The sequence below is a fragment of the Fistularia commersonii genome, chromosome 23 (genome assembly GCF_037954325.1).
Source record: "Fistularia commersonii isolate RoL2024-O1a breed Wild chromosome 23, RoL_Fcom_v1.0, whole genome shotgun sequence".
Classification (NCBI taxonomy): domain Eukaryota; kingdom Metazoa; phylum Chordata; class Actinopteri; order Syngnathiformes; family Fistulariidae; genus Fistularia; species Fistularia commersonii.
Window position 1 is genome coordinate 6,989,004 of NC_141306.1, and position 24,349 is coordinate 7,013,352.

The window sequence follows — 24,349 nt, forward strand, 5'->3', positions numbered from 1 at the left end:
GGAGCAGCGAGGCTCCGGCTCCACCGTCACGTAGAAGGACATCCAGGCTCGCAGGCATCTGCTGCGCCGCATCCTCCCACAGCAACCCCACTCTGGGGATTGGAGGAAAACATAGGCGTTATCATTTAATTACCCCACCGTAGAGCATTTCGCAAAAAAAAAGCGCGCGAGATATTTCCGTGTGTTCGATGGTGTCGGAGATTCACGAGAGAAAGAAAAAGGAATCGGGGATGAGTGGTAGATAAAGGGGCGAGACGGGGGGGGGGGGGGAGATGAAGGGAATAAAAACAGAGAGCGGCGGGAGCCGAGACGAGCCCTAACGGAGACGGCGAAATGAAAGAGTGAATCAACACGGATGACTTGGAAGGATGAAGGCGAAGAGGTGGATTGTTTCCCTCCACCGACACTGTTTGGTTTATTCTGCACACAATTTAGACGTGTAGCGGGGGCCGGGCAGCGGGAGAAGAAAAGGCCCCGTCTGGGAGATGGACAGATTGGGAGGAGGAGTAACAGCTGGCTGCTTGGATGAAGATGAATGGCCCACAGGATGGCAGCCCTTCCCCTGTTTGGTCTGGGAGCGAGACTGGTGAGACCGGAGCCGAGAGGTGGCCGAGGGGCAGAGCGGACGCAGGAAATGACGCGGAGACGAAAGATGGAGCCGCAGACAAACGTATCTGAAAACACAGAAAGTGCAGGAAGTCTCTCGAACCGCATGAGACGCCGTTACGTAACCGGAGCTCGGTTCCGATTGGCCGACGATCCGCCGACTTGATGTGAGATTATCGGGGTTTCGCGAGGGACGACACCCCGCGAACGACAATAAGGCAAAAGTTCAGCTATAGATTGATAGATAGATAGATGGGAGAGCAGGAGAAAGAGAGATCACTCGGACAGTGACAATTCTTGCTCCTCTGAACGCTTCACCAGACAGCTACATGTTAGCGGTTGATTTTCTGTCAGGGCGACTCGGAGCCGCCGTCAATCCGCACGGGGGGAACCGGACCATTACCAGGATCACTGGAGTGAAAATGGAAAGGGGGTGGGAGGCGGAGTGGGGCGAGGGGTGTGGCGGACATGCTCCCAAATTCGAATGACGAACTCGCACAGACACAGGTGAACTTCTGAAACACAACATTGTAATCTGTAAGCTATAATATGCCGTGTGTGCACGCTGTGAAGCTGAAGGTTCGGATTTACGTCACGTATCGTATATTTCTGCCTTGGAGCGTAAACATTATATTTTTTTGCTTCATTACCCCTCTGCGGTGATCAGTGTTTTCTCAAACATCCGTCGCTGTAAAATTGTACCTGCAACTTTGAGGTCGCTCGTTTGACTGTTTCATTTCTTATTATCTTTAAATAGAAATAGAACAGAGAAGACAACAATCTAAAGCGCATCCTGCAGAAAGCGCTCCGATAGGCGAGGCTGCAAAAGGACGGATTAATAAAGTCTCGATGACATGACTCGCTTTTGTCAGTGTTGTAATAACAATGTATCATAATTTATTTTATTCGATATTAGATGAAAACAGTATGGAAGATTTGCGTACCGTCAGACTGTGACGGCTCAAGCTGTTTTCATTATCTGTAAATACGGATGTAACGGCATCAAACTGATGGCAATTTATATCTTCAACACATAATATGAGGTACTAAGCAAAAAAAAATTCCATTCCTTTTTTTCCAATAGTCATGTATGTGTCATGCATTATGACACTGTAAACATACAGGACGTATATAACTTGGCAGCGAGGATGATTCAAACGGGGTTTAATATTCAGTATGTCATTTCTTAAAAGATCCGCTATGTCTCCTAAACACTCGTAGAGTATCTGTCACACTCCGGGTATTAGAGACGAGGCCTCGGAGGAGGACGGCGGTGAGAGAAGAGGGGGATTAGTGCAGAGGGGAAGATGAAGAGCGGGGAAATAATGCGAACGATGAGCCGAGGAGAGGCGAGTCACTGCAGCAACAGTTGAGCCGCGGAAGTTGTGGGCTCTGCAGCAGGCTGCCGCACCGGGGCGTGGTGCCGAGGCACGGTTGCGTAGATTGTGTGAGTGTGTGTATGTGTGTGCAAGCACATCCACATGAGGCGCAAACTGCTGCCTTGGACCTTTTCTGCACAAAAATGAAAATACTTGGATTTTGTGTCCAGGCTTTACAGGATGTAACGGTGCTATTATAGGAAGCAACACTTTCAAGCGTGAGGTGAGAAAAGCAACAGCTGGCAAAAGGCAGGGCGCCTTCTATCCAAGAACCTATTTTTTCATTCGTAACATCAGTTTCCTCCACCCATCTTTGCTAAACGGCTGCATGCGATCATGGTTATGTTACAAATCCCCTCCCCCAAACACACACATACACACACACACACACACACACACACACACACACGTGCACAGGTTACGACAGGGTGAACAGTGAAATGTTCGATTCATCTGGCAAGTGCTTTAACCACTTCATAAAAGTCGGCCGACGTGCACGTTTATCGCCCGGCTGTAAACACCTGTCGCGGGCCGTGATGAAAAGTTCTGCCGCGGCCCGACAGTAAAGGAAATAAAGCACCGCTGATGAAATACAATAAAGCGCAGGAAGAGAACGGGCCGCCGAAAGGAGCGTTCGGACCCCCGGTGGGTCGTTCCGTTGGTCGTGCCCTTGAGCGCCGCTCTTCCGTCATAACCCACAACAGAGGGGTTATAACCACGGAGACAGAAATGATTGCACATCTGCGCCGACGTCTGCGTGCGTGTGATATCGGACTCCACGTTCAGGAGGAAGAGGAAGGTCCTATAACTATAGCTTTTTATTTTTCGCGTCTAACGCAACATTATGTCGAATTGATCCCCCTCCTTCCCCGACCAATGAAAACTTAGCGATATGGAGCCCGTTCCTGCGTGCGCTTGGAAAAATTCCCGCCTCCTTCTCTTTTCATCCCCTCCATACCTTCATGTTGTGAAAGGCTGTCGTGAAATAAGAATAAAAACACACCCGTCCCCACTTCTGAATCATGCATTAACGGAGATAATTTATTTTTAATTTTGCTCTGCAGCATTTTCCCTACGGTGGACGCGACGGCAGACAGAGTGAGAGCAAAACAAAAACACAAACAGCCACTTGGGAGAAGAGAAACAGCTATAATGAGAGGTGTGTGTGTGTGCGTCTGTGTGTGTGTGTGTGTGTGCGTATGCGTGCGCGTGCATCTGCACATTCACATGTGCGCAAGAGTGTGTTTCGGGGCTATACATCATTGCACCACTGACTGTTGGGATTGCATGACCCAAGGTTTCGGCGTATTACCACCTAAACAGCTTTGTGGCTGGATTTATTTGTTGAGTGCACGGGGAGGGTAAAATCACAATCGCAATCACACACACACAAACGCACACACACACACACACACTGGTGAAAGTGCCTCACTGTCAAATGCATGCAGGTTTTTAAATGTGGTCTATTGCAAGCAATAACCGGGCAGTTTGAAGTTAGGTCATCGAAATGTGGTGCTATAAACAGTGAGTAGTTTTAGAATCAAACAAGTATTACTTAGATATTTAATAATCTAAAAGCCGTGGGTGTAACTAGGTAATGCGGGTTGACACAAGGAGATGCATGACATAACCGGACGGGTCAACAATATGGGAAAACCAGCATCCGGGGTTGATAGCGGCAGAGGTTTTTCGGGGTGAATCAAAAGGCCGGCGCGACCTAAACAGACAGCAATGGCTGCACGGACTCCATCACTTTTAACGGGGAATTAATCACACGGCACGTCTCCCCGATGAAGAGCCGCCCACCGAGCAGGAGGGCTTCATTTCAGCTCTGTGACAGCCCTGCACGCCGGGGTCACTGGGCACACCGAAGCATACCAACACCTGATGTCAGCACTGGCGGTCGCGTGGGATCCGAAGGTTAAATAGTTCCAAAACGTAACACGCTAATGTCAAACACGGCGCGGGTTCGGGCAGAATGTAAAAGAAAATGCACAGTGTCTGCAAGACCTGTATTTGGAAGAACAAAACACCAGATTAGGTATTTCACATCCACTCAAATATATATTGACTCATTCACTCTGGTCAGGGTGATTACTTTATGTTGATTGGGTGCACCGTGTGCATTACTTCCTGATTTATGGGGGTTCGCTAAGTGTTTCCAGTAAACAGTCCATTCAATATCTAAATGAATGCGGCGCAAGGCTTCCGTCGGCGGCTAGTCTCTGCGCCGTGACTTCAACATACACGCCGACCCGCCGGAGGAGATTACATGTTGTATTGCATATCGTACCGGAACGACCGGCGACCCGTTTTCCCTGCCGCACTCATTTTCCCACGCGCAGCTCGTCATCATCACGACCGAAAAGGGACGATTCGGGGACAGGAATTCAGTGGTATTAGTCGCCCGTGCACAGACTTTGAAACTTGCCAGCGCGTTAGCTTTCTGGTTAATTAATGACCTAAAACTGAGAGGGCTATAAATATCTCCCATTGCCAAGAAGCATCTATGGGGCGTCCAGATCACTGAGAGTTTGCGCACAGAAATTATGGGGGAGGGGGGTATCCCTATTGATTCACCGATTTTGACGAACAAACCTGTTTGCATCCTGGAAGGCCGGAATGAAAGGTCAAGCGAGTCGAGTTTCAGTGTCTGGCTCCGGGACACCTCAGCAAGACAGATGCTTGCCAGCATCCGTCCTGCTGAGTGGAGGCGTGCGCGTCACCTCTAGGGAACTTCAAGACAAATGCCGAACATTTGTTTTGACAGCGTGACCTGCATCCGTAGGAATAAGGCGACTCGAATTCAGAAATATCCCCCGAATGATCGCTTTCTATATCAGCTGATTTGTGAGGATAACGTGTGTCAGCAGACGAGGAGCGAGGTTCCCCCCGCCCCTCACGGTGCTCATCGATCCCCAGATATTCTGCGGAGATCCTGTAACTGCACACGTCACCTCCTCTTACCCAACCGGCTGCTCGGTCACTCCCGGCACACCCGCCAAACACTCTCTGCGCCACTCGCACAAATGAACAGCCGTACTCCCTCCGCAAGAACTACCCGCCGGCTGTACACCAGTCAGATCTGCTCAATATTCCACCCTTCCAAAAACCACCCTCTGAATTCCGCTCGTCCGCCGGAGGCCAAACCCTGCCAGAGTCACGGTTGTACCGCAGGGATCGATGGCCCGGCAACAGGAAGTCGTCGTACCTTCACCGCTCCCTCTGACGCAAATCGGACCGGTGAAATGATTGGGCGGGATGCGAACGCGAGGAATGAGAAGAATCTGGAGTGACAGTCGAGATAACCGCCGTGCCTTCCTCGTCCCGGCGGCCGGACCGGTTGTTCCCAGGAGGGTTGTTCCCGTTATATTTCCGTTTTTCACAGACATAACCAATTGATTCTATGAACTGCAAGATAATTCACTGATGTGTGTTGTTGATTCGTGAACAAAAAACACAAAGTATGTCACCTGCCTCTCTGCACCATCAACCAGCCACTCAAACTCCCTTTATTTGTCACCACCAATGGAACCACAGGCTCCTGCTGCAAAACACAACCATTCAGCATGTGGACTTTTGAACACAGACGTTGTGAACGACGAGCCAAGATACCGGGAATTCCTCACTCGTGTCAAAAAACCCCTTCCGACTCCTGTTTCCTGGCGGCAATCCACGGCCCGTGACTTTGACTGCTCTACGCTCTGCAGCAAAACATCCCAGGGCCTGCCGAGGCCAGCGGGAGCACAGACGTCCCCTAATGTTCCTCTCCGGAAGCGTCCCCCCCGCGGGCCCAGCCTCCGGATCCGGCCCGCGCAGACCATGAATGGGGCTTCCGCTGGGAATGCACCTCTCACAGCATTTACAGAAATTCAGCCAGAATTCCGTCACATGAAGAACATCGGCGACGAGCCAAGAGTTTTCTACTTCATCGTCTCTAATTTTTTTTTTTTTTTTTTTTTCATCCTGCGGACAAAGTCATTCGGTCTCGCTCTGCATTCCCCACAAAATGATGTTTCATTCTGGATAAATCATAGTTTATACAAATATACTTCCTTAAACAACACTTCATAATATCCTCAGGTGAAGATGCTTTCATAAGTCCCTGTTGATATTGTCCCAAGTATTTGATCGCACTTTATATTAAAAAAAAAAAAAGATTCACAAAAAAAAAAAAGAAATCATCAAAAGTAATTTATTTAGGATCTAAGTTAATGATTAAAAACCATTTACATTATAGATGTATTTATCACACCATGAATCTGACATGCACTCGTAGCTAAGTGTGTTAAGAGATGCTTTATAAACACCCACTAAGAACGGATTTCATAATTAATTCAAGTAGCTTCGAAGCCTCCGCTGGCTCTTAACTAAAACTATTTTGGAGATATAAACTAATGTGAGGACTATTCATTTATAAATGAGCTTTAAAGACTTGTGAAACCGTCACATTCACCAAAGCCTCTACATACAAAAACAATAGGGATAATATTAGAGAAAACGCCAATATGTATTGAAGGAGCCGACTGTATGCTTTAGAATAAAAACAAATGAAAATGATGAGTTTCCTCTCAGCCACAGGAGAAAGATTATGATTGTCCTTTGCGATGACAAAGCTGCACAAAAAACCTTTTCAACTATATAACCGTTTGTAAAATGACTGAACAAGATCGGATCGCAACGTGGATTCATTTGCAGCGGATGTAAGTCTTATTGATGCGCCGTCACGACGCGTCTTTCTGAGCAAATGACTTGACTCAATGAGCGCGAGCTCCGAAACGCATGCTGTCAGGAACGTTTTGGGCCCAGTTAACACGGACGCGTGTTTGCGCGCTATTTTATATCCGTGATAAAACTGCACAGGGCCTGGGATTTGAATATAACCGCAGACTTCTGTTCGCCCCTGGTCATCTCGCTGATGAGATCCCAAGTCACGTAGAAAGAGCGGCGTCTGACGCCGAGCCTGAACTGTGGCTGAATTGATCACGATTGGTGGGACGTGACGTGTTTTCTAATTTACAGAAAGTTCTATCCGAGCGTGGCGAAGGATTTCAAACAGACAGCGGCCTTGTTGCAAATCACTGAAAATCATGTTTGGAATTTCATTTTGAGAGACAAAGTGAGACGTGGTTAACTTATCTACCCCCCCCGTCAGGGGGAATACACATGACAAGATAATGAAATGATGATTAATCGGCTTTCAACTCCAGCAAGTACCACGTTTTAAACAGAAATAACTACATTACGGAGCAGTTTGCATTGCTCCATCTTTTATTCCCGCCCATGGAGCGGCACGGTGACACAGCGGTCGGCGCTTTTGCCTCGCAGCGAGAAGGTCCCCGGTTCGATTCCGACACGGTTTCCTCTCCGTGTGGCGTCTCTCCGAGATTTCAGCGTCTCTCTGCTTTCGGTGAACCCCGACTATCGTTCGCCGACAGCATCCGGCGATGCCATGAGCGCAACGGATGATAAAAGAATGGTGAAAAAAACGCTGTCAATGGCAGTTGTCAAAAACAAGATTCAACCGCTCATTCCTTTGTCCTCAAAAACTGGGACTCAATGATAAGATTAATATTGCGATGTCAAGTTTAATATCCCAAAGCAACATCTTTATACTATAATCATAATTAACTTTCAATTTCATCTGTCTCCTTTGGATTAGGTTGTTTGCCAAACCAACAACAGCAACCGACCAAGCGGAGATGAAAATCTTTTAAAGCTCCCGTCGTAAATCATGGAATATTAAGACGATTAAGTGGGCAACGTAAACACCTGTGGTACTCAGCCAGCGCTTTATATTTATCCTGTGGATAAAGATCTGAAGATTTGTCTCCAGGTCCTCCAGCCCGGTCGCCATCAGGCGCTCTCTCTCCCCCGTCGACCGCCTCCCCCTTTGGCGATTACAAACCAGGTTCACACCCATTATCACCTCGCTTTGACTCCGGCTGTGGATTTATCGCCCTGCAGGTGACCCTCTCGCACACATACAGATACGGGGCGGCCGCGTACGTGCCCGGGTGTCATATCATCGGATGCTTAGTTTTGGGTCGGGATCGCGGGAAATGCGTTCATCTGAGCGCCGGTGCAAATGTTCATTTTTCCTGCCAACACACTTAGCACCAGAGCGAAGCAGCTGTAAAAACAGCGGGTATCTTTTTTTTTTCAGTCACACCTCCCAGGTCATCCACCAATGAGCTGCTGCTAAAAAAGATTGGGGGGGGGTGCCGCCCCCCCGACACACCGCATCCCACTCTGTTATAGATCCAGGCTTCCAATCTGTGCTGCCGGCCGTGGCTGACCTCCCGCCGTCTGCTCCGGCAGCTCCCGGCCTCCCCTCGCTATTCCCCGCGCAATCATTTCAGGATGTGTTGTAATTCTGTCTAGTCCGGACGTCACACCGTTGATGGGAGACATTTGTAAAAACCAGCAGAACCGGAGTCACAAAAAAAACGTGTGCATGTGATCAAGGACAAAAGGTCATCCAGGTCTGTGTCCGGTTCGGACGTGACTCGTTTGCCTGAGATGAAGGGGTGAACCCCTGCAGCTGCTTCCGCTGCAGTTCAGGCACGCCATTGATTGATGCAGCAGAGAAGATTCATGGGAGGGAGTTCCATCTATATCGTGCCATCCCTGCTTTCGAATCAACATCTCTCATATTTGCAAACCGCGGCTCGTCTGCAGCGGGGATAAACTCGGCGGAGCCGACTTTCGCCGACTCGGAGCGACTTTGCGAAGAAACAATTCATCGCAATAACCGTGGGATTAAAAATGATCCGCTCCGTTTGGTTTTGTGAATTCAAGATTGTCTGGAAATGAAAATGCTTGTGTTGTTTTTGAGGCAGTCTAAACATGAATGGCTAAATCAAATCGAAACGGATTGCAGGTGAATTTACACTACATGAAGAGTTTGAAAGACCTAAAAATGCACAATATGTGTGTAACATTCTAAGCGGTCGATGATTTTCACTTCCTACCTGGAGTTGGTCATGTCCGTCTGTCCGCCTTGACTCTTCTCCAGTCCAAGCTTTGTGAAAATTCCGATCAGCACCATGATGGCCACCACTCCACAGATAATGTACACGATCATGTGGGTCCGATCCCGGTCCGGTTCCTCGTGGACCTCTGTGACGGGCGCGGCCGGCCGCCTGGTGTTGGCCCAGACCGGGGTGTCATAGTTGGAACAAGAGGTCTGGTCCAAACTGTGCACTTTGAATTGGCAGCAGAAGCGGTAGAAGCAGGAGCCACAACAGAACATGTAGATTCCCGCGTTGCAGTTAAAGGGTGGGTCCCACTGGCCCATGACGTCATAGTAACCCCAACAACGGTTTGCACCGCCTGGGACCGTCTGCTCCTCCGGGTCCTGCGTTGGCGTCGCCAGCGCAGCCTCCGGTAAAACGGGGAGCTCGGTCGTCTGGTTGGCGGCGGACGCCTGGGCCGAAGCCTGGCCCGATGGCCGGTAGTCCACTCCGCCCAGTGTGGTCAGACCCAGGAAAATGGCCAGCAGGAAGCTTGCAAAGAGCGGATGCATGGAGGCGGCCATCTTGGATCCTATAACAGGCCTGATTACTGGTACAAGGTGTTGTGACGACTCAGCGCTGATGTATAATTATTACTGATTGGCCAACATTAATGACCCTGGGTTTAGGGGAAAAAAAAAAAAAAAACATAAATAAAAGGTAAATATTGTCCTAGTACAGAGCTGTATAGTATGTCAGCTAATAAATCAGCGGGTGCGATAGGTTAAAGCGACATCCGTGAATAAAGCATGCAGTTTCAATTAAGCGGAAAAGTTTTTAGACGCCGAAAGAGCATGCAGTTAGTGCTTATTACTGAGACCTGTCACGGGAAGCCGAGCCGTCGGGCCAAAGAAATCGATCCTCTTTCCGAACCTGGCCCTGATACGAGTGAACGGGTCCCTCGTGAGCACGTGCAAAAGCGCGTTCGATTCCCCGATAGCTTGCTCGACATGTGTGTGGGTATGTGTTTGCGCGAGAGAGTTAATATTCCAGAATTCAGGAAGTCACCTTTCACAAAGGATGTATTGGCAGCAGACCGCAGAGGTGACGGCGGGTGAATCCAAATCCAGTGGCTTGGAGAGAATCCACTTTAGTCGGGGGGGCGGGGGCGTTACCTGTGAATTAAATTGCCTCTGGCATTTCCAGTAATAAGCTCAGCCCCCCGTTGTGAGGATGAATAATCCGTGACAGTAAGAACTCTGGGCTCCTGACAGATAAAGAGGGTAGATTCTTCTCACACTCTGCGAGTGTGGGGTTCCCACACGAAAGTCCTCTCAGTCCTGAGACCCGCTCATATTCCTTTGAAAGCTCTAAAGCACGGAGCCGAAGTCGAGTCGCGCGGGTTACCGGAGAAAACTCGGACAAGAGGACGGAGTCTGTACCCCTCCAGGTCTCGGGCTTAACTTGCATCTATCATCCTCCTGCTTTTCGTGCCAACGTTCAAGGGGAGCTTTTTTATTTTAGTGGTTGGCATCTTTTCTCTGCCACCTCAGTCCACTTTTGTGAACTCCCGCCTCGCTGCTGCCGTCCTCCACCCTCTAAAGTCTCTCTGAGCGATGCCAGATGTTTCACTTTGAATCTTTGACGGAAATGAGTTCCTCACTTCCGGCCAAAGACCCAACAGGTAAGAACATCTGCTCGGTGTTTTTTAAAACATCACTCCCAGCTCTCATCCAGAGGAAATCCTATGATCACAATCCAAAAAAAAAAAAAAAAAAAAAAAAAAAAAATGTATCCCTCCTGCGTGTGGTGTGTGTTCACTCTCACACATCTATGCACACACACACACACAGACGCACAAACTCTCTCCCCCTTTCTCACACACGCAAACTCACGCACACACACACACGCACCCGCACCCACACACACTCAAACAGCTAAAATCCTCCCGGTGACAGTGCTGTCAGTGTTGGTTGCACACACGAGGAGTCCAGTGGGCGTTTTTTTGTGTAGCGTGCGTGCAGGGCTCCTTCTGCCGTTGCTCTTCCTCAAGCTCTACTCAGACCCCTCCTCTTCCCGGGATCCCAGGATGTTTAATGGACCCGGGACACTGACCGGACGCTCTGTCCACCAGCCTGCTCGATCTTGTTCTACAAGTGTTAATGCTATAGGAAGAGGAGGGAGGAGTGAGTAGGAGAGGGCGGATGTTGTGATACTGAATGTCCTATCTTATTGCCTCAGTGGCGCTGCGTCCAAGCCGTGAGAGAGCCGCCTAAAAACAGACAAACTGGCATTATTCGAGGATTACCGTGGCTTGTTCTTTGCTCTTAATTGTCTTTCTTTGTTTACTCTCAGATAAAGCTTACGCTTTCCTCGCTGCGATATCCACTCTCCATTTCAACTTACCTCAACTTACCCCTTTTCTCTTTCTCTCCCTCTCTCTCTCTCAGCCCAATAAAGGGCTGGGGTTAAGGAAATATCAGCCGGGGGTCAGAGAGCCCGCAGACGGCTCTCCGCACTTTCTGCGGCGTTACAAGCCTCACCGGAATAAGTCTCTCCAGCTCATTCGGATGACAGAGACAAGCGGGGATGCGACAGCCGAGCAGCCATGTGGGACTGTGGGCAGATCAAAAAAAAAAAAAAAAAAAAAAAAAAGAAATATCCTGTTTTCAGAAGAAGCCCTCCATGTAAATAAAGGACTGCATCGGAAGCTCTTTGTTGTTACTGCCGGTTCGACAACTCAGTTCGCCAGTTTTGATTCCAGATTTTCCATTTGCATCAATGCGTTTTTTTGTTTGTTGTCTTTTCTTTTCCCAAAATGAGCAAAAAAAAAAAAAAAAAAAAAAAAAAAAAAGAGAGAGAAAAAAAAATCTCAGGATATTAATATGCAACAGTTTTGAGGCACGTGCTGCTGCATATTAGCTTCCAATTTTTCATGCAATGGATTCACTCTGCTCTCAATTAAGTCCTTGTCCGGCTGAAGCTTCTCTGAAAACAGGCATAATTTGATATATATGTATAGGAATTTTATATATATATCATATGTATGTGTTTTCACTGGTGGTCTGCTTGTGGGATGCTCCAAACAGAAGTGGGAACAGACAGGAAAATCAGAAGCAATAAGATGCTTTCTTTTTCATTCCATCCTTGTCCCGTGTTGATCTTCATCAGCCGTGTATTCCATTATTTCCTCATCATCTCCGGGCCGTTCGGTGCCTCTGTCTCCCGTCCGTTGGCGACGCGTCCGTTGTCCCTGCTGTTCTCTGACAGGACTGGATGACAATATCGCACACACTCTCACACTCCTCCCTCCCGTATTCACTCCTCCCCTCTCTCTCTCTCGCTCTCTCTCTCTCTCTCTCTTGCTCTTCCCCTCCCTTCCCCTCTTCCTCACACACAAACACATGCCTGCTGACTCCCTCCCTTGTTGTCCTCTTATGTTGCCCTTTATGTATCACTGAGACTTCATCTATCACCTGTGCCCCCTGCTTTTGTTTAATTTGGGTTCCAGGCTGTGAAAATTATCTTTTATTCTCTGCCCCCCCCCCCCACATTCCTTTGTTTGCCTCTTCTGCTCCCCCTCATCTGTTTACCACCTGTCTCTCTAACCTTTCTAGTTTGTTTTGGTTGCCTCCCCCCTCCTCTCCCCGTACTATGAAGGAATTTATTCGCGCTCAAATCTTTCCCCCTACCATCCATCCATCCATCCATCCATCCATCCATCCATCCATCCATCCATCCATCCATCCATCCGTCCTCTTTTTTTTTTCTTCCTCCTTTGCTACTTTCTCTCTCAAAAGCCCATCAGTTCAACAAAAGAGTAGAGTGGTGCTGACTGTGCAGCAGCTCCTAATGTGGAGGCAAGCGTGCATCTGCGGGTGAGGCATGCAAGCATGTGTGTGTGTGTGTGTGTGTGCATAATTACCCAGCTAATACCCGTGCACACGCTTGTCTTTGTGTGAGCATGTTTGGAGCATGTGTGGTGCTGCAGTCTATCAGAGCTGATTTAGGGAGAGAGAGAGGGAGAGAGAGATTGTCAGGAATGGCTAACGGAAGAGAAAGGGGAAGCAAAGTGAGAAGAACAGAGTGAAAGAAAAAAAACAGGAGGAAGGCGGAAGAAAAGGGGAGGGCAGCTGAGGAGCTGCCAGAGAGAGAGAGAGGGGAGAAACGGGGCTTGTCAGAGAGGAGCATGGGAGGGAAAGAAGTGAGGAATTATTGCAGAGAAGAGAGCGGGATTAAGAAACATGGGGAATTGGGATGGAAGCCGACAGATGAACTGGGGGAAGGACTCGGGGAGTGGAGATGGAAGGGAGGTGAAGATGGAAGGGGCAGAGAATGAAAGGCTGTCCGTCTCAAGGGAGAGAGAGTTATACGTCCGGCTGATGGAGAGATTCTCATCCGCAGAAACAGAATATTAGTTCACCGATCCTACAAAGTCAGGAAGACACGGCAATGTGGCCCCAGCGATCGTCACAAAAGTCAATTCCGAAAATAAGCAACCATTTGTGCCCGCAGCAAATGATCGATGCGTACTTGAAATGAAAGAAATAAAAAGACAAAACTGGCAAGATGAAAATGTAGGTCTCTCAAATTCATTTTTAATTTTTGGTTAAATGAAAGCATCTCTGTGGTTCTCGGATGAAACGCTTAAGAGGACTTAAATCCCCCGACAGTAGGCTTTTTAAAACAGTAAGTTTCTGTAAAGATGAAAGATATTACAGTCCCATGAATCTGACTGATGAATTGAGGGTGTAAGATGAAGAGACGGAGCGGCTCAGACCGACCGAGACCCCCCAATTATTATTTTGAAAGTGAAGACAGTTTGGTGAAAATAAAAAATAAATCCCAGACTTGGTTTCTGGTAAAGACCTGGAGTTATGTAAGCAGGAAGCCCCTAGAAAAACAACAACAACAAGAAACGAGGTCAACAGTGCATTCGAACGTTTTTCCGTTAAAAAACATAAAGAGAGAAATCTTCTTTCTTTGCGATCTGTCCCTTTTATGTTGGTCTTCTCTTCTTGCGCCAGTTCCTCTCTTCCCTTTTATCCTGGTCCCACATTCAGCACAGACCCCGTCTCTTCACACATCTCAGCCAAACTCCTTCTGCTGATCCTTTTCTGTTTTTTCTTCAAAGTAGCTCCCCGTCATCTCTGCCGTTTGCCGTTCCTTCTCCGAGCGGGCCTCGGCGGAATGACTTTTCTCTGAAAGCATTTGACATCTTGATTTCACATCTCGAATGCGCACGAGCACATCTTCAAAAAAAGTAACGCTAATGATCGTGTAGGAAATACACAACCCATTTCACACCTTATTTCTCGAATCCCAATTTCTGGATCATTATTCTGACGGCGTTTCTTTGCTGGGGGCGGCTCCACTCGCTCCTCCACCAAGGGATCAGGGGTTTTGACACCGGCGCTATTTCTGACCCAGGTGTGTGAAAAATCACTGTTAACACAAGAAGCACATAGTTCAAGTACAGATTCCAAGGCTACGGTTGCAGAAGCTCACGAACCATGTTTAAAGATATCGGAGAGGTATCGATTGTATTTTATGACTGTCGACCGGTTACATGGATAAATCCATCACCGTGCCACGGAATCCATCCTCTTTGCAGACACAACAGACAAATGGTCCCCGGTTCTCCGGCAGGCAGTGAAAGCTGGCTGAGAGCATGATGGGAGGGATGAGATGGATGAGGAGGCAGACTGGTGGAATGAAACTGAGTCCTGGGGGAGAGATGGAGGACAAAAAGTACAGACTGCGGTCTAACAGCACGTAATTCCCATTAGTTGTTCTCTTTCTCTCCCACTTCTTCTCCTCAAAAATCTCACTGCAAAAAGTGTCAGCTCACACCTTGCATTGTTTTTATTTTGCTTTTTTCTTTGGCTTTACTTCATCTTGGTTTTTTTTTGGGGGGGGGATTTTGTCACAGGAGGTGACAACAAGCCAGTATCCTCGCGCAATTCTTGTATTTCCATGTTTATGTCTTCAAACTCGTCTACCTCAATGCACCTTTTGGGTTTACAGTTGCACGCCCTTCATTTCCATGATGCACATGGTTCAGTGTTCTCTCCTCTTCCACTCTCCAGATCCACTTCTCACTCAGCCTTCATTTGTTGAGTAGCTGAAAATTTTGGTCTAAAAACCCAAACGGGACATTGGACCAGCATCGTTTCAATATAAAATAAACACAGTTACACAATCAATCGGGGTCGAGCTCTTCGGAAGGTCTTGAACGAATCTTGCAACGTTAGCTTTCATTGAGAAAGCGATTTTCCCAATTAACCTGCTACATGTTTTCGGGAAGAAACCCACACGGACACAGCGAGAACATGCAACCTCCACACAGAAAGGTCCCCTTGAACCAAACTCCTTCGCACCGTGAGGCCCAAGCGCTAACCACTGCGCCACCCAAATATTTCATATTTCATATTCATTCCAATCACATTCAAATCTAATCATTCATGAAGTGCAAAAGGAATGCATAGCTTTTGTTCGATCGTCCATTTTTCTGTATATGACGCTTTCTAGCGTCAAATCGTTTACATAGGACTTGCAAGAAAAACATAAACAAGCTGCATCAACTGGATTAATTATTTAGGAAATTAAAAATAAAACAGTAACAGGTGACTCAGTATTGAGATATTAGCAACCACTAGGTGTCGCTATCGTACCAGAGCCGCTAGGAAACGCCCACTTCAAGCGCATAAGGACCGCGAAAGAGTCAACAAATATGGCGCCTGAGCTAAATGCAAGCCACTCAGCCATCTGTTATTTACTGCTCCGCACGTCTGTAGAATGCTCTAAGAAATAAAAAACAAGGTGTCCTCGAACTCCTTATGTTTTACAATATCGTGTACTTGATTTTTGTGCGAAATAAGTGGTCAAAACTGAGTGATTTGTGATTGTTTTGAAATTATGTAGCAAGTTAGCATCTTTGCTCAATGCTAATTCGAAGTTAGCATGAAGTGAGTTGGTTTTCTTTAAATCCTGAATATTTGTATTCTTTTACAAACTAATTGCAGACAGTATCATATTATTGTTGTATAATATGAAATATTGTCAGCTTCCTAGTTGCTGTAACCTAAAACATCTTTTGTTCAGTAACAATATCAGCATTTTGTTTGTCCGTGGCTGGTATATGACGTAATCAGAATCCTTGGCTGAAGATTCAGTATAATAGGCCTTTTTATCGGCATGCATATTGCAAATTTGCATGCTGATGCAAATGTGACACAAATTTTTGGAAAGAATACGAAGAATGTTTGATGTAAAAGCGCTATAATTTCATATGATAAATGGTACATAAATTAGCACACATGGTAATAAAAGAAAAAAAAAAACAACAGCCCTGTTTTTCATTGCTCCACAGCTATTCAATACTGCAGGAAATATTGTGACCAGATATCGCTGGGCCGGAGGTTGGGAACATCTTCGTCTAAAACCCACAGACTCCTCTGTCCCTCCGAACCATGTCAACTCACTACCTTGATGTCGTTCTGTAGAACCCTGCTTTTGATTTGACTGAAGGCCACAGCAGACACTGCTCTGCTTTTGCTCAGCCGAATGCTGGCTTTTCTTTGCTTTGTTTGGGTCCCTTTTTCTCGCCTTATTTGCCTGTCATTCCCATTCATTGACTATCATTCACAATGAATTTGTGCAAGGCTGAGATGAGCTGTAGGAAAAAAAAAATCTTTAAATTTGAAATGACAACTCCAAAGAGGCTCTTGAGAGGGTGCATATATAAAGAGAAGGTGTTGAATTGATAGCATTTTCTTAGTTTTTCTTATTTAACTGTGTCATCCAAAAGAAAAAAATATATGCATTTTAATCTGAAATGCATTGTAAAAGAATTCAAAATGTTCTTTTTTTGCAGTAGTAAATTTGCATATGATTATAAAAAGTAATTTCAGATCCAAAGTTTTGTCAGTTGAAGAGTTTTGCATTGTGTCCGATTTGTGTGGCTTTTGACATACTTTCACCTTTTACGTTCACAGAACAGGCATAACATTGGGCGTCCCCATGTTGCTGAAAGATACAAGTACTCCTGTCTGCACACCTGTCAGTTTGTGCACATTACAACACTGATGTCATGGGCCTAAGCCAGAAAACAAGTCAAAAGGGTTAAGTTACTCCATTTAAAGTTACTTGGAGTAACAAATACTGAAATAATAGCATACTATGGCTCCTCCTAAATTCCTGTATTCTCCTAAATCAGTTGTTGTGATTCTTGAAGTACCATACAGTTGTTTATTGAGTTTATACCCAGAAAAGTTGGCAGCCTCTTCCAAATTTCAAATGTTTCAGCAATCCCATTATGTCCACTTTGTCTGAATGTCCCCCATTTTATTTATATACATTTTATTTATATACATATACATACACACACACACACACACACATATATATATATACATACATATATATATATATATATATATATATATGTATATATATCTCCGAACTTTGAAAAAGTCTTGCCGGAGGTTCAAATTTCAACCCAAGCGCTCAACATAAATGTTTCATTTGTGTGTCAAATTCCGGGCTGCGGTACTTTTGAGCAGTGTGTGCGTTCTTTGTCAGTAATACTCTCAGCTTTCTCTCTCTTCTCCAGTCAAAGTGAGGTACACAAAGAGCTCAGCCTGTCAGACGAGGAAAGAAAAGGCCAGTCATGAAAGGAGAGCCTTCCTCTAACCTTCCTGTAAGACAATGTTGGTCAGATTGATATAGAAAGAAAGAATCAATTAAATATATTGGATTTCCTATTGTAATTTTTTTAATGTTTTATCATTGGACTGTTTGAATTGAAATGGAGTTCTGTTACACATGCTCTATGTAAAATGTCTTAATATTGAAACTTATGGTTGTTAAATTGGTCATTTCTGTACCTACCAAGGTGTCTCTCAATAATGCACTTTAATCTATTTTCTACATGTTTTGAGTGGGAAGTACGAAAATAGGTAGGAACGCACAACTTTTAACCAGCTGCTATCTGATCTTCTCAGTCAAATTTTTCTTTAGAAAGGGCTGTTATGAAGCGGACACGTGTCACATTCAACAGCCTTCATTTTAACATGAAGTTCTGATTTTAGGTGATAACGGGAAGAACTACGATCTTACATGACCGTTTTATCATTGTTGGTCAAGAAGATTGGTGATAGACATCCTTACATTCATCTTTCTGGAATCCAGAGCCTGAGGTGAGCCAACAGCACACTGACACACTGCTCACACCTGCTCACACACTGCTCACACCAGAAAAAAAATCCCCTTTTACATCATCACACACTTCTCATACATCCATTAACATGATTGGAGGGCATTTCATTTAAGCACTTGATTTATTCTGAAGTGGTGCTAAATATAACTTAAATGAATAGTTTATATATAGTCTGAGAAGTTTCCTCAGTTGTATCTGCAGCACTGTAGTTTCTTAAAAGTTTTCCCCACAACAAACTCAGACCAGTCAGGCTGCCAAGTTGCATTTGTTTGCAAATGGCTGTCTGTCTTTCTGTTACCTTATTGATGGATTAAAGTGACTCACGGGAACGGCCATCGTGATCAGCAGAGCATAAAACTCCACGAGCCACCAGCCAACTCATGACTAGTTCTGTTATCAGCCAGACGTCAATAGAGGATTATCCCCAAGTTTCTCTGTGACAGTCCTGGGCCATTATTAGCATTCCGTCAGTGTTTCATCCTAATGCCGCCTCATTCCCTTGTAAACCCATCTAGAGTGTGTGTCTGTTTGTGCACCGGTGGGAAGAGCCACAGTAACGGGATAGTTCCCTCGGAGGTGGAATCTCTCTTCACTTCTCCCTGTGAATGGGAGACAGATTGAATAAAGATGCTGACACGGGTTGTGCTTGTGTGCGTGTGAGTGCAACAGAGGAAGGGGCAAAGAAAAGGTCACCTGAAGTTGACTGAGGGAAAGAACAGGTGATTAGGTGAAATCGGGAAACAACAAGACAGGGGAGGAACTGTCGGAGAGAGTAGCAAAGTGAGGCAGATTCTCTAATGACACGACACGCTGTGGAGAACGAAATGTAGGGGTGTGGCGGTTGGGGGTTGCAGTGTGGTGGGTGAGGGGGCAGGGGTAGGAAGGAGTCGCAGTAAGTAGACTTTGCTGATGCAAAGACACTCCCTAACGTGCACTTCTTTGCTTTCTCCCCCTGCTAAAGTTTCGTGACACAAATCGGATTTATAAAATCCAGCAGAAATATATTGCTGCTCAGATTTCCGTACACACGCACACACACACACACACACACACACACACGCAAAGACCTATAATTCTCTGAAATTTGCATGGTTGATTTGTTATACACCTTCAAAATGCACGGGTTTTAGCAAAACCCAGCCCACAATAATTCATTTCTGCTTCTTTGTGTGCCTTTTTTGAATTTGCTATTTTAAGTTTATGTCACAGCTTATGTTTCCGCAGATTTCATTGGATTGGCCTCGTTAGAGACTGATGTTTTCATCAGCAATTTTCCAAAACTGGCGTATGACTCATATTTTGTCCAGCACTGCTGATGGCGTTACAATAAATTTCAGAATGCATCTCGCCACAGCTGCCAAAACGTTTCAGCTATTCATTAATGTATCAGCCGCACAGGGAAAATACTCAACTATTTTACTGTACCCACATGTCGTGAAGAGCACCAAACCGTCTTTCCTTTACAAAAAGGGCTGCACAACGAAAGAAAATCTGGTTTAAGGTATGGCTCCTAAATATGGGGCATATAACAAAAGCTTCCTCTATAACTTGATCCTTTAAACTTCTTAAAAGGGAGAGGCAAATTGACTGAAGTCTCTTTTTTTCCTATAGAGGACTGCAATTGTGGGAACGTTTAATGACCTATTTGGTTATTCAAACTCACAAAATAGGTCATGTTTAACATTCATGAGCCGGATAGTTCATGAATTTAACAAGCGAGTAAAATGTGTGAAATCATAAATAGACAGATCGTCCAGCTTTGCAGAGCTATTTCAAATGGTCATCAAATATTACTCCTCAACCGTCATTTGTCAACCAAAATTGTTAGAATGCATTTATTTCATTAAAGAAAAAAAACATCTAAATTAAACTGAAACAAAGATGTGTCTTGTTAAGTTACAATTTTTCTAATCCTACTGCCTGTGTCTTTTTTGCAGTTCAAAGAAAATATTTCAAATGGAAACGGGTTCCTGGCTGGAGGCGTGAATCTTGTGCACTGAGAGGATTTGATGCACATCTTGATACTGATAGAGGCTGAAGGAGGCACCGTCAGTGCTGATATCATCGTTAAGCCGCCAGGAAACGCACCTATGGGAGATAATGGTTTCCTTTTAGTTAATGGACTTGATCCAAAACACAATGGTATATGCGATAATGCCATCCAGTCTGAAAATACCACCATTCTGGCCTTTAAGCTGATGGTGTGTGTGATGAGCCACGCTTCATGTGTATCCCCACACAGGCACGCTGCACAACTCTTCTCACTGCCACACGTCAGTCATACTCTTCATCTTGAAAAGAATGCCTTATGTAACCTTATGGTACCATAAGGCATGCAAGCTAGATTTATCCTGAAAATGAGATTACTGGTCCTCTTGTCCCCTGTTGTCTTTGGCTCAATGGAACCAATCTAGTTTTGGATCAAGGTTCAGAGAGAGAGAGTAAGGACTACTCTGGTCTGGTGTGATCATTGAGTTTATACTGTTGAGTCTTTGGTCAATAAACTCGGGGGCTAATCCCACCGCTCTGGCCAACCACACCGCAAGCTAGCTCATGGCCGGGAGGAAGATGACGCTCTCGCCGCCAGTCTTAAAGTCCATGGATTTGCAAATGATGGGTGACAGGCTGTGTCACTGACTCACTCTGTTGCCTTCGCTGCAGCTGCCAGCTACGATGACTCTTTCTTCACACTGTACTGCCGTGTTGCACAATGTGTGAAGTTAGCGTGGCCGGGTTTTCCATTCCAGAGGACCGTCATGGTTTTGCTGCATATTTTCATCAGCCTGAAAACCCAAGGTGATTAAAACGGTCTCCATGTTGAAGCTGTCATGTCTTGATCGTGACCCCTGTCCAAACTGCACCACCATGGTGGCGCTAACGCATAAACTTCCCAGTCGGCCCTGGGTGAGAAGCTGTCCGTTGCACCCGGCTTTGTCACACAACGGGAGTGTCTGGACCCACACTTCTGGCACTGCGCAGCCGGATTAAATTTTACCATCCAAACTTCAGAAACAGGTGGTCGTCTAGAAAAACTTGGACCATCACTGTCCCCTGATAACCCCTCCACCTTGGTAATAATGGTGCTCAGAATGACAACGGATCCTGTCTCCCAAATGTCACGTTCTACGACTCTTTCATGACAGTGGAACGCTTTCCACAATAGCGGTGCAGATGCAGCGGTGGTTTGACCTCTCTGAAGAAAAGACTTCGATTTGTCATTCCCAGCGAGGAAATAAAACCCAGATAGCCAACAGCATTTGGGAACCTTGCTGGACAAATGCCCTCAGATAGAGCCGTTCCCCTCTGTGAGCCCTCAGCACCGCCAGCCAGACAGGCATCTTGCCAAGCGCCTCACCCTCTAGCCTGTAACAAGAGACCTCCAGAAGGGCTTGGTGCCCGGGAATAAAGTCAGTCCGTAGTCCTCGCTACGGGTCTAAGTGAAGAGGGATGACACCTGCAGATGATTTCTACCCGTTAAATAGGCTGCATTCATGCTCTATCCTTGGTCACAAACAAACAGTAATAGGCGCTGTACGCCAGAGTGCCTTGTGCACTCTGCTCCTCTTCTTGTCCTCCATAAAAAGGGTGGGTGGCTTCCACGCCCTGTCTGTGCAGCGTCTTTTTAACCGTCTAAGTTTTGGTGGTTCTAAGGTTATATTTCTGCTTATTTGCCTGTGATTAGGCCCCCGAATTAAAGCTCAATGACACCGGAGGTGCTGACCCTCTGAAAACAGAAGGTCACCCTGAGAAATGGATTCAGTCACACTGGCGCCCCCTGTATGGGTGCTGTGCATGTAGAGCGCATGTAGCATGTATCACAAGCTGCATCCTTCCAGAAGGTCTCTACAAACAACACATTTCCATTTCCAGAGCACGCTTGACACTTTTGTACACTGGCATGTTTGTGTTCGAATGTGACATGATTGACCTGGCGCCTTTGGTTCGATCTGTCATATGCAAATAATGACTTTTGCGGTATTTCGCACAGTTTTAAAGCCTTCTGCCCTCTACGCTAGAGTGTGTGTCTATGTTGTGTATTCTGTTTGAAAATATGGGCTGAAATGAGTCACTTAATCACTAGGTCTGATGGATTGATAGTCTTGTGTGACGTCCTCTAAGATGCTGAAGCAGCTACGTGGTGGTTAATCTCGCTGTCTATTACGGCGTCGTAAAAAGTTCTCAGACGTTGATTATAATTTCAAGAATGAGTTTTCATTTAAAAATGAAAAAGTTTCTTCATGTACAAAGCTGCCAGACATCATGCCCGCAGTGAGTTGTTAGCAGTTTTTTTCATCTCCCGAGTCTCAAATCTTCTATTTCCTCTGTTGTCTGGTTTGGGGGATTTCTGACACTTTATCTTGCAGTTTGTTATGGTTTTTCATGTGTTCTCATCTGCAGCTTTTTCACTTTTTAGTGTCATGCAATTTGCTTCTGAGTGTACGTCCCCGTTTATGTTAGATCCTCCTCCAGTGAGATTGTGTGATTACCCTCCTCACCCTAATGTAGTTATCCCCCCTTCAGTCAGCAAGACCCTGTCAGCACATCCTCTCCCCAGTGTGTTTCACTGATCGACTCCCTGTCTCTCCTCATGTGCACTTATGAGATTACTGGAGTTTGTGTTTTACTTGTGATTCTACAGGATTAAGAGGCGGGTGGGGGAACACCTGATGGACGCCTTGGAGATCGACCCACCGACCTGTTTCGTCTGTAGCGCTGGTGTTCATCTACTGCGGTACAAAAGGCAGCTGTCTATTATCTACTGCAGTTCCAAATGAACCCTTGGGAGAACGGTGTACATCACCGATGAAGCCGTCAGCTCCCGGACCCGCTGCTCGGTTCTCGGACGCCTGATGATCAGCTGTCACCTCGCTCATTCTACCGTTCATCCATTCAACAGGACAGCGAGCTCCGACCTCGGCCGAGGAGTGCAAAAAACGTCCGTTGCTGGTATCGCACGCAGAGCTGCCCACTCCGGCCATCTGTGCTCCAGTCATTCACAGGGTAAAGGATTTTTTTTTTTTTAAGTTGTTTCCTCTGAGATTTGCATTTTGCTACAAGGCCTTTTTAAAAAGGTTTTCTGCCATATTGTTCATGATGGTACCGACTACAGACGAGATGAGCTTGTAAAGTGCTGGTGCAGAAATAAAGGCCTCTGTCGCGGTTGTGTTTGTGCAATGCGTGTGTGTGTGTGTGTGGGTGGGTGTTTGAGAGAGAGAGAGAGAAAGAGAGTGATGACATTGTAAGGGTCATTAATGATGAAATGACTCAAGAGGTTACTTGGATACAAAATAAACCTTTGCCTGAGTGCCTGTATGTCAAGTGTGTGTGTGTATGTGCGTGCATGTGCGTGCACATTCACACCTGCAATTTAATGAGCTTATCTCTAATATGATGTGAGAGATGGGCTGGGTGCATCCTCTTCTCTGATTGGTCTGCAGGTGTTCTTTATACTGTGTAATTCACAACTAGTTAAGCTGAAGTGCACTCACAGTTATCCATCCACTACGCAACCTTTGGGCCGGTTAGGATAAGATATAAGTGGCGCTGCGAGCCGGGGAGTGAGGGCTGCACTGGAGTAGATATGAACAGGTGCTTGCATCTGCACGGGGTCATAATTAATACAGTGGTCATGGTCGGCGGCTGCTCAGCGATGGTGGCGAGCAGAATCTAGTGGAAACTGGGCCTAATGTCCTATTCCGTTCGGAAAAGCTCTACACTGAGAAATATGTGTTATTTGTCTTGTGAAAATAATTGATTTTTTTTATTGTTTTAAATTATTTAGGTTTCATGTCATGTCATTTCTAGGAAACAACAGGTTTTGGTATTTTTCACTCCTTACCAGAGAAAGTCAGCTGAAAATGATAGGATGTAACCAACACCATTGCTGACCGGATGTTTATGTGAATGTATAAAATCCGATACATACGATAATCACTGAACTCATACTTGGATATGCTGCTCAATTTAAACTTACAGATGGACACTACTTCAGCACAACTCTTAACACAATGTATCCTTCCTGTAACAGAAACTGCCACCGCTATCCTGTAGCATGGGCAAATATGCTACATGAGTCGCTACATGGAGTCCGGGCCAATAAATCCATCCTCCCTATCCAAGAAGTTTGACGGGGACCTATCGCCTCAACTCTGAGCCGCCCAGGTAGACGGGCTGTTTGAGGAAAAGTT

At 46.0% G+C, this 24,349-nt stretch overlaps 1 protein-coding gene across 1 annotated transcript in view; it reads right to left on the minus strand.

Moving 5' to 3' along the window:
* Nucleotides 1-11,811, minus strand: part of LOC147220845 (protein shisa-8) — a 56,282-nt gene extending 44,471 nt beyond the window's left edge. Inside the window, exons 1-2 of the mRNA XM_086170371.1 lie at nt 10,010-11,811; nt 8,960-9,620 (exon numbers count right to left, since the gene is read on the minus strand). Of these exons, the coding sequence (XP_086026497.1) occupies nt 8,960-9,525 (566 nt within the window). The 5' untranslated portion in view covers nt 9,526-9,620; nt 10,010-11,811. The remainder of the gene's footprint in view (nt 1-8,959; nt 9,621-10,009) is intronic.
* Nucleotides 11,812-24,349: the final 12,538 nt, after the last annotated feature.